Source organism: Apostichopus japonicus, chromosome 8 (genome assembly GCF_037975245.1).
Source record: "Apostichopus japonicus isolate 1M-3 chromosome 8, ASM3797524v1, whole genome shotgun sequence".
NCBI classification, from domain to species: Eukaryota; Metazoa; Echinodermata; class Holothuroidea; order Aspidochirotida; family Stichopodidae; genus Apostichopus; species Apostichopus japonicus.
In genome coordinates, this window is record NC_092568.1 from 32,365,460 (window position 1) to 32,376,814 (window position 11,355).

General features: G+C 34.2%; 2 protein-coding genes across 2 annotated transcripts in view; one reads left to right on the forward strand and one right to left on the reverse strand.

The window, feature by feature from the left end:
- Positions 1-4,514, forward strand: part of LOC139971620 (spastin-like) — a 34,251-nt gene extending 29,737 nt beyond the window's left edge. The window contains exon 12 of the mRNA XM_071978253.1: positions 1,235-4,514. Within this exon, the coding sequence (XP_071834354.1) occupies positions 1,235-1,360 (126 nt within the window). The 3' untranslated portion in view covers positions 1,361-4,514. The remainder of the gene's footprint in view (positions 1-1,234) is intronic.
- On the reverse strand, positions 3,039-10,626 carry LOC139971621 (RNA-binding protein PNO1-like). The gene is made up of 6 exons (XM_071978254.1): positions 10,401-10,626; positions 9,070-9,219; positions 7,674-7,757; positions 7,371-7,431; positions 6,824-7,012; positions 3,039-5,358 (listed from the first exon to the last, which is right to left on the reverse strand). The coding sequence occupies exons 1-6, from the start codon at positions 10,608-10,610 to the stop codon at positions 5,291-5,293; spliced, it is 762 nt and encodes a 253-aa protein (XP_071834355.1). The 5' UTR covers positions 10,611-10,626; the 3' UTR covers positions 3,039-5,290.
- Between the last annotated feature and the right edge of the window lie 729 nt (positions 10,627-11,355).

An 11,355-nucleotide genomic window follows, 5' to 3' on the forward strand; every position in this document is an offset into this window, starting at 1 on the left:
CTCGGGGAAAAATAATTTACTGCTCGAAATATATTATATGCCATTGGCAAGCAGCTGCTCTCTTGCTGTGAGTTAAACATTTCATTAAAAAAAGTGTTTTATTTAAGTTAGAAATTTATCTTGCAGGCGTCTTACTACCAGAAAAGGAAACAAAGGGGGTGGGGGATGGGAAATGAAAACCTTAGAAATAAGACAAGGTGTAGTTACAGCTATTGTATTGTACAGGTAATGTAGCCATGTAGATAGTATTATGGCTGCTTGCTAACTTTACCATTTGAATAAAGAAGCATTCTATTTTTATTTGATTTTGGTGGCAAGTAGACATATCTGATATGTGATCCTCATAAAGGGTTCGTTATTTAGTAGCACAGACTTAATTAGGTGTTAATAAGGTGTTAATTTCAGTGATATGTTGTAATCGATAACTTAGCTACAGGTTGTACGTTAACTGACAGTGGTTAGGGCTCCTAATATTACTCTATTTCCTAATTATGTCTCTTTCAAATACTCATAAACTTTTCTATGAAATGGGAATACAAACTATAAAATTGATGTTGAGGAAAACTGGGAACAAAATTTTGTCATTCTACAATGCACAAAAGTTATCACTGTATTTACTCTATGAATGTTAGAATTTGTTAAAATACTTGGATAATTTTTTGAATAATGTTAATAATGCCCTGTTAAAGGCAGCAGCCTTACAATTTGGTCATGTGACTTTGTGTAACATGACTACTGTAATTTTCTCTATTCTATATTTAGTATACTATATTTCAACAAAAAAAATGAACCTTGAGTTTCCCATTGTTTGTCCAGCACATTGCATTGAAGTTATTGCATAGCATTAGGAGATACATGTAGATATATATATCTATAACTTAAAGGCACCCGACCCGGGTTTATTTGAAATGTTTTGTCTCCTACCACTGAAATAGACTTGGACATAAAATATGTGGTAAATTTGGGTGCATTAACTTAAACCGTAAGAAATGGTTTTATTTTTCATAAATGTATATGGACAGACCCAAGGGCCGCAACTCTTTCAGGCATATGTACCTATTAGACTATCTGACTTTTCATATTCAAATTGGGTCCAAAGTTATTATTTAACTGGTAAAACCAATTTGCCAGCTGCATGAATCCAGATATAATGGCACAAACTAATATTTTTGCAAATTCAGTCTTTTTTTCATCAATTTTTTTATCATCTCTCCATTCCTATTTACTCTTACAGGTTCGCAACATCCAGTTAAAGGACTTCGCTGAAGCGCTAAAAAGGATTCGAATGAGTGTAAATGCAGATACTCTTGCCTCTTATCAGAAATGGAATGCTCTGTATGGTGACGTGGCCTCAAGCTAGCCTGCACTATCATTTGGCCGTCTAAACTTGTGTAATAATTCTAGTCTATTTATCATTACATAGAATTACATGATGAAATAGTAATTTGATCATGTTTAGGTTATCTGTCACATTATAATGTGAACTACCGTGATGTGACCTTTTCCACGCTGAATGAATGGTACCAGTAGATATTTCAGACCCTAGTAAGAATGGTCCAAAAAATGTGCCTCCAGGCATCACTTTTTGAGGAGGTTCTAAAAATATCATAGAATACAAGTTCTTCAAGTCTATGTTTGTTTGAATCTGTCTGATCTTCTTGCTAGAGAATATTATTTTGCTTATTTAAAGGAGGAAATTTGTGAAAATGAAACAAATATTTTCATTACTTGCCTGCCATGAGTAATCTGTACACAATAAAAAATCAAAAGGAAGGCATGGAGCTCCTTTCACTGTTTTTTTTTGCATTGTGCAGGTGAACCCATTTTCAATCCTTAACCCTTCATCTCATCCCTAATTACCAACCCTGATTATTAATCGTAATTCTCTTCTTCATTGTTAAAGAGCTTCCTTAAAAACAAACAGAATAGGCTTTGCTTGCAGTAGAGAGGTAGTACAAAAAGAGGATGAATGGAGATGTATTTCATTTCTAGGAGACTGGAATGATTTGCAGTTTTTATTTTCGTTTTGTTTTCCGTGAAAGGTTTCTTCAAATACTTTAAAAGTGTTTTAGTCTTTAATAACAATATAAGAATTGTAAAGCGCTTTTATCCAGTTAAAAAAAAATGCTCAGAAGCGCTGCAGGAGCAAAGTAAACAAAATGGACACAACAGTTATCAAACAAATGGATACGCATTCATGAATAAGAACGTCTTTAGTTCTTTCTGGAAAGTTGACACATGCTGGATTGTTTTCAGATGTAAGGGGAGACTGTTCCAGAGCTGTGGAGCTGATCTAGCAAAGCAACGTTCCCCATAGGTGGAAGTGCGAACAGTAGGAACTTTAGAGTTTACTCATGAGGTTCCACCCTCATTGGTCGCATTTTGTTAATGATTGAGAATGTAGGACACTACTGTATCTCATGGTTAATTAATACACTACTGGCAACAAAGACTTTGCACCAAGCAAAACAGCAAATGAGTTAACTAATGTATCACCTTGACATGGTGTCTAGTAGGTAAACGGTGCAGGCATTAAAACACATGATCAATGGAGGAGAAATGCAGCAACTGGAGAAAAAAATTCAGAGAGGTCATGATTTGTCTATATTTATGGATACTTTAATGTTCCTTTTTCATGTGTAAGTCTAACCAATTAAGTAATGTTTTGTATATGTATGTCTTGTGTAAAGAAATTAATAGGTTTTTTGCAAAACTTTTTGTATATTCTTACAAAGTCAATTCAGTTGTACAGTATATTGTTTACATTTTTTCTTCTTTCTCAATTAATCTGCTTTTGCAACTTGCAATACATACCAATGATTTTAACGATATATTACGGGACAGTTATCAACCAATGATGTGAAAACAAAACACTGTGAAAACAAAAAAGTGAAAACAAAAATGTATTTGACTAGCATTTATCACTCACCTCCAGGATTCAACTTACTCTAAGTCTTATTGATGAGAGTTGGTCATGAAATAATTTTTCTGGAATTTAGCAGTTTTTCTCTCTGTACTTCTTTTTCTTTATATATATATTCAGTTGGTCTCCCAATGTTTTGAGGGTTTTAGACACAAACTGGCATTCCTAATCTTGGTGTGTGTTCAGGGAAACCCAGTTACTGTAATTGGCAAATGGTGTTTGTACACAGCAAATATACGAATGAAGTTACTAAGATGCTCTTGTTGTGTCTGCTGCTAAGTGTGATAATTGAAGTTGTGTCAAACACTGATTAATTCTTTAAAAAGGTTACAAATCCCGTCAATTTCCTGTAACTTGTTAATGTGTTTACTAAACATGTTTTAAATAACATACAATGAAATATTGAGTGCATTTCCAGAGAAGTATGCAGATAGCCCTGAATAAAGCCCCCTTTTGTGTAGATGTTTTATTGGGTATGCAATAATATTTGGCAAGTGCAGAGTCTTTCTGCAATATGTGTAAGAACAAGCGATTTAAGGGTCCATAATGCTGACCAAAAAAAAGTACATGTGTGGGTTCATTTATTTTCACAATAGATTACTTGAGTTTTAAGAACTTGACACAAAATTCCACAAATATTGTTGTAGTATGGTGATTACTCAACTCCTGAATTCTTCATGCTTCAGGGAAAATTACAGAGGCACTAATTCCTGGATCTGTAACTCGTATTAATGTAGGTTAGATTCATTTCAGCACAACCACTTAAATAAAAGAAGAGACCAAAGATGTAACACATTTCTGTATTGTTTTATTGTCACATATATATTCTTACATGTTGATGATCATGTCTGTGGAAGAATATTGATACCATTCAAATTTAATCCATTTTCAATTAAATTATGAACCGGCCTTATTGCTTTTGTATTCAAAAAGACCCCAAACAATGTCAGAGTCCGACCATGAGTTTATGTCTGAAAACTGTGAATTAATATTGGTCAACATTTGTACAAACTTTTGCAAAGTTTGAAAGCATGACCATCCATTCATTGTGGCTAGTAGACCATACATCTACTAGATCAAATGGCATAGGAAACACAAATAGATCGTTAAAACATGATAAGGATACTTTTAAGTTTAGGTAATCATGATCTCTCATATTGTTCCTTCATGAACCTTGTAAACTCTTACAACATGTGCCATGTACATCATTTTCTGTACCATGCCAGATGCAAAATGCCAGAAAATATTGATGAAAGGTTGTGTCTGAATTATGCCAATCTTTTGAAAATAATAGCTTAAGTTCTGGAAATTTGTGTATTGTTGCTCAAGTTAAGGATATTTTTTGGGAGGGGGGGAGTAAATGTTTCCTGCAGCTCTAAAAAGCACCGTACCCAAATCATCTCGAGTTTCTATTGTACATCACATATTTTAAAATATGAAAGAATGCATACTTAGACTGTAAGTTTACTTTATATCAGTATTGTTATGTAACTTTTATGTTTAACAGCTTCACTAGTTTACACAGATTCTATGTTTATCACAGTACTTTTTGTAGCTTTCCAATTCTTTAGAAATAAAAGAAGAAAAGGTCTGTTTCTTGTCAGATTAATGTTGTTTCTACTTGTTGGTTGCTGTTATCAGAACTTGGATATAACAAAGGCTAACCAATAATGCTCTTTCAGGTACTTTGTGTTTGTCTTGTTTTGTTCCAATATTGTTTTGAAAGGTAATGTTCGTCAATAACTAAAACACATTCATATCATCGGGACATCTAACATGGAAAGTTTAAGTTCCTCTCAACTTGAGAACCATATACAACGACTATTCCAAATGATCTATTCTGAGAGTTATTAAACTAACTTACATCAAAAGACATAGCTAAACTTGTAGACTACAACTGTCCTTCATACCAAGACTTGATGACCATAGACTTCTAAAAGCCATTTACCAAATGAAACAAAGTCTCAGTACATGGCAAACACTGATACGTTCAGAAAGTACCTATAAGAATCGTTTCTGTTCCAAATCAAGAAGTAAACATTGGTGGCTTTTCCACTTTCTTGTGATGCAAGAACTCTCTCTGAAGAACATGATGTAAAGATCATTTGCTCCTGTGAAATGAACAAAATTCAATTCTCTCCAACAAGGGACTAGATTTCCTCTGTCGTTACCCACTGGACTTTATGAAGCTTGTATCTCCCAAAGACTGAAGTTTGGTCTCCTGGAAAGCCTCATTAGTTTGCAGACCAATCAACAGATGACCTGGTTTACGGGCTGGAATGACCATTGTTTGTTGTTTTGTGTTACATCATCCAGTAGACAGACCATGACCATTTGATCTGCTAGATCCATGCTCGCAGTCATCTGCTAGAAACGCTCTGCTGATCTAGTGGCCACAGCTCTCATGTTACCGTACACCTTGGAAGGTGGACTCCCTGTAAAGCAAATCATATGGAAAAATCATTTACAATTAGCAACATCATTTCCACCCCACCTGGTATGAATATACACATATGTATTTCTTTCACTCTCCTGCTGTAAACTACTAAAGCTTATCTCAACATATGAATGTCATGCAAGCCAACATATACTGCTACACCCTATTAACACACAAATATATCAAATGAACAACAGTATATTAACAATTAATAATGTATACGAACCATCTAGGGAATCTGCCAGATGTACTAAATAGACATGCTTAACTAGAACGTTAGTATAACACAGAAGGCTTGATTGATTTTATACATGTAGTTTTACATTACCATATATTAGTTCTCTTCAGAGTGTGCTTTACATAATTCTGTTATGGCTTTGATGTGAATTCTTTATCTACCAATACGGTGTACACCCTGCTTGCTCAATGTTAGTTACATGGATCAAGATATTTATATTTCAAGTTCACACACATTATTGGATGGCCCTAATTCATAGAGATCTGTGTAGTTTAAACTAATAATTTTCCTTATTTAAGTGAATTATGAACTACCAAATCCAATAAATCAATCTTTGTTTCCCTAAAGATAACACACTGAAAGATATTCATTTGTTTAGTATATTTTGCAAACTACAAAGTCCCTATGATAAAATCAGATTGTGACAAATTCAACATAAAATATATAATTTATGATACAAGTTGTTTTGAGTTTGTAACTTTGCTTCCATTCTGAGAATTCCATTCAACATTAACATTTAGTTGGACAAAATACTGAAGAGAGACAGGATCCTTGGAGGGTGGCTATAAGAGTACTTTTTAGAAGTATGATTATAGGTGACCATTATTGATAGTTCTCGCATATTTGGGGGAACTATTACACATTAAATTCTGACTTGAACTTATCCTGTCAAATTTAATGAAGCCATGTTATCTGAAAGCCTGAAAATGCATTAAAACTTGATGGTCTAAACAATATCGTTTTGGGCACCACTGCGTAGTAAATAATCATAGAATCCTTCATGAATGTCATTCTACTTTCTTGGCCCATTCATTGAGATCGAGAAAGCCCTTCAATGGACACATTAGACAAATACCCTTCAGTTATTAGATGACTTGCTGGCAGTTGAATCCATGAATGTACTGAGAGAAAATCATTCAGTTAACTTTCAATTGTTTTTCAATATCAAGGCATGACATAGGTCACACATATGGATCCAATTAATGCTTTGAACAAGAAGCATTACTTCATTAGTAAATAAAGGTAATGTTAACATAAATTTTTGGCACTAGATTGTTACAAATGGGCCACAATTTTGGCAAAAAAGTACATTTGTCATGAACCCATGATTATTTAATCATTTAGTATACATCAGTGCCAAAAAAAAAACAGATTTGAATGCACACAAGGGTTCAACTCGTCACTGATTTAATACAATACATGAACTGTGCATCACAACACTCACCCAGTATGAGATTACAAATGGCTGTCCGTGCTATTTTGATATTCTGAAATGAACCAAGTATATGAACCTTGGAGTTAGCTAATATGATCCTGGTCTTGGTGACATTTTCTATCGTGAACTTCGTTTTACCTCCCGATCCAGCAATTCTTCCGATTGCCCTAGAAAGATGATCACCTTTTAGTGATTTAACTGCCAAAGAAAAAGAAGAAATTAACTGGTAAGTGGTATTAACTAAGAAATGCTTTACTCCAAAACGCCTTGAATTACAGAAGCAAATGGCCTGTAGAACTGGCCTGTTCTGTACATCACACAACACCATTTTTTGGGTAAATTAAATTTGAAAGCAGAGAAAATATTGCAAACAGCATTTTCTTAGTTTTTTTACCATTATAACATGATAAATTCTTTTACCAAACTTTTAGATGTTTCATCATTGGATGAACGAAAAGAAATTTGGTTGAAATCAGATTTTCTGCATGTATGTGATTTAATAAAAAAAATCTTCAATCATAAATATACAAAATTTATTTCATATGAAAGTTCTCACCGTCTGTAACCTCAAATGACTCAATATAGAGTTCATCTAACCTCAAAAGAGCAAGGGCATCCTGGAAAAGAATATATGAAAATATTCTCCATTAAAATACTGTACAGATTAACCAGATTACATTTATTGGAAGAGTATGTTATGATCGTTGATAAAAGCAACAAATGTTCCAAATAGATTACGATGGCTGGAAGTTGTAGCCAATTAAATTTGCAATAAACAATGAAATTTTCACATATTTTTAATTATGGATATTGAATATGGGTTCTAAAGTTCCTTCCAACATTTTCAGAATAAACTTACCTCAACATCAAATCCCAGAATAAATGCCTTTACAAAATCTTGTCCTTTTTGAAGAGCATTAATTTCTTTTGTATCTTTTGATGCCTGCATAGGGAGAGATTACCAACAAAGTCTCATATGCACAGTACAACGTTACAAAAGTTATGCAACCTTTATGATGGATTCATAGGAAGAGTAAAGCAAAAATTATAATGATAATCTTGAGTAAACTTTCTACTTTACCAAGTTTCACAGTATCTTTTCATTTCATATAGTTTATATTCTGACCAAGATATACCGGTCACACTAATTAGCGTCAACAGGCCGATTTCACGACAACTCAAGACAACAAGTTTAAAATTACAATTGATGTTATCAGAGTAATAGAGTATATCTGGAAACACGTTTAAAACTGACTGGAACCAGCGTGCATACATATTTTTCACGGGAAAAAATGTTTTTGTCGTAAAATTCGCCAACTTTTTCCTAACGTTGAATTGGACGACGTGATGCTATTGCGCTTGCGCAATGCCATCGGACCGAACCATTATAATATGGGTGGGTTTGTGCTAGGTTTGGGAACTACCTTGTGTACAGTGTCGGTAAGGTGGGTTGACGTAGTAATAAAGCACCAAAGTATGGTGAATGAACTCCAAATCAAATTATTTAATGTTTTAAAAATAATGAATATTTATTATTGTTTTCCATTGTAATTTACATATGTGATTATCAACTTTACAGAGTCTTGCTTGCTATCATTTTGCCTGGTTTTATTATTCTCTACGTAAAATCATTGAATGTTTTTAAAATAATGAATATTTCTTTTTGTTTTTCTATTGTAATTTACATATGTTATTATCAACTTTACAGAGTCTTGCTACGATCATTTTGCCTGGTTTTATTATTCTCTCCGTCAAATCATTGAATATTTTTAAAATAATGAATGTTTCGTATTGTTTTGAAATGAAATGAAATGAAATGGGGTGTAGCACAAACCCATCCATATTATAATGGTTCGGTCCGATGGCATTGCGCAAGCGCAATAGCATCACGTCGTCCAATTCAACGTTAGGAAAAAGTTGGCGATTTCTACGACAAAAACATTTTTTCCCGTGAAAAATATGTATGCACGCTGGTTCCAGTCAGTTTTAAACGTGTTTCCAGATACACTCTGATAACATCAATTGTATTTGATGGTATTTTAAACTTGTTGTCTTGAGTTGTCTTGAGTTGTCGTGAGTTGTCATGAAATCGGCCTGTTGACGCTAATTAGTGTGACCCAGATATACTGTACCTATAACTGAATAACTTAAATATACAATTGTGAGAGAACGCATTCTGGGTAGCCTTGGAATTTCACAAAGAAGATCATTCCTGTGCAAAGAAATTAAAATGATTGGTACTACTTAGTACTTACCCTCAGTTCTACTGTTCTTGCTCTAATGTTGAACCTGATTTGAAGCTTTAAATGTTCCACTACAGGAGTGAAAATTTTCATCCAATTTTCTTTTAATGGGGTGTATCTGTTTGGTGGTACAGCAATTTTTCTAACTTCTTTTGAGTTTTCCTGAATAAAAGTAAAATTAAAAAGAAATAATGTCTTACTATTAATTGGCAAAATACTTCTTCACAATTTGACTGACAACCAGTGCAGAACCAGTGTGGTGCCTACAGTGAAGTTTGTATTGGTAGCATATCTGAATGGGTTAAGTCGGTACAAATCCTACTAGAGGACATAAATGCCAACCAAGTGCTACGAAGTTTGATCAAGAGTATAACTTATTAGTTAACAAAACAAGAGCTAGTAAGCTTGCCTTTGAAACAGTCTAGACTAGGGGACAAACTAAAACGAATGACAGTGAATGACCGAATGACAATTGACTTTGTACAGGGTTAATTATCATTTGCGAATGACTGCGAATGACAGCGAATGACAGCGAATGACAGCGAATGACAACGAATGACAACGAAGGACAGTGTTGAGAAGAGATGGAATGATTAACGGAGTGGAGTAAATGCGGGTTATTGGTTTTCTGCGCAAAAATGATTTGAGGAAAATCGCATGTTACGTGGTTGCAGGGTTTTGGTGTAATTTACGGATAGAAACCACAGGGAAAGTTTTTGTGTGAGAATGCGCTTGAGTGCTGTGCTTTTTACCTTTGTAGATTTATGTAGAAAGATAACTGAAGCCGTTTCAAGATTATAGTATTGTTAGTTTCTAACAATTAATTTCGGAAAAATGACGTTAAATTTACTTTTTAAAATCAGACTTTCAATTTCGCTTACTATAAGGTGCGTATTTATCTTGTCCGTACTTTACTAGATCTAGATACCCACGAAGTCTGAACTGTGATATCCAGTTGAAGCAAATGTCTGTGCTGTCATTACTGTCATTCGTTTTAGTCAACGCAATTTTTAGTGTGTACAACATATTGTCATTCGTTATGTGTAACGCAATTGTCATTCGTTTTAGTAACACCCTAGACTAGGTGCATGCACACCTAGTGTAGACTTTCAAAGATGTGGGTGATCTCTGATCTGTATGGTTATGAACCATGCATTTATGCATTCAAGTTTATCAGGAACCCATAATATTTCAGTAATGGGCAGAATGCAAATTCATAGACCAAAGATCAATGCGTTCAAAGTGCGTACAGTAAGTTTAAGTTATGTAGGCTACACACCATTCCATTAGGTACGATTTGTTGCGCAATCGGCCAAACTCACACTAACCTACACTATACGTACCAATAATTTATTTCCTTGCAGTGGTGGAAACTGTGGCCGTTTCTTTGATTCTTTCCCAGAAACGACATCCATTTTCTCCTCTTCGACCTTCCTTTTTCTTCCTTTCTTTTTTGTCACTTGGATGAAGCCATCTGTGTCTTTAGAAGGATCAGATTCTTCCATTTGTTCTGACGTTTCTGGAAGTGTGGTCTCTTCTGCGGAGGCTGCCATTTTGATTTTGCCATACAAGATATGGAACGCCAAATAAGTGGCATGAGAGAAATGAGATTGCCCAAAATATATCGAAAAGAGAGAACTGAGATTTGAATTCGGGTTATTTCATGCTTCAAATATTCATTAAACTCGGACACAAAGATGCTGAAGATATGGAGAAGGAAAAAATATGGAATTATAGAATTGCTAAGTTTTTTTCCCTTTCTTTGTCATATTAATCATATATGAAAATGGAAAGCAGCGTCAGTTGTCAGAGTTTACCAAGGATATTTGACAGTATTGATTGGAATTTTCTGTATCATACTTTGCAATTGTTCAGTTTGTCATGAGCATAATTCGATAGACTAAAGCATTTATTTGAAATGTTCTGTGTGGGTGTTAAACTATGGAGTGTCTACCGCTTTTTCTCAGTTGAAAGGAAAATGCGTCAAAGCTGCCCCTTGAGTCCTTATCTCTTTTTGCTCTGTGCAGAAAATATGTTAACCTTACAATTACGAGCTGACCGTATATTTGTTGGTTACGGGATTGGTGACGTTAAAATTTAAATCTCAATGTATTCGGATAATACAACTTTTTTACTTGATGATAATGATATCTCATTAAAATGAATTATTTAAATTTGAACGATTTTTACAGACTTTCGGGTCTGAAAGTAAACTTTAGCAAATCAAGAATTTTCCATTGGTGGCATATGGAACATTTTCAGAATGTTCTGCCTCATTTAAAATATCTCACGTTTCTT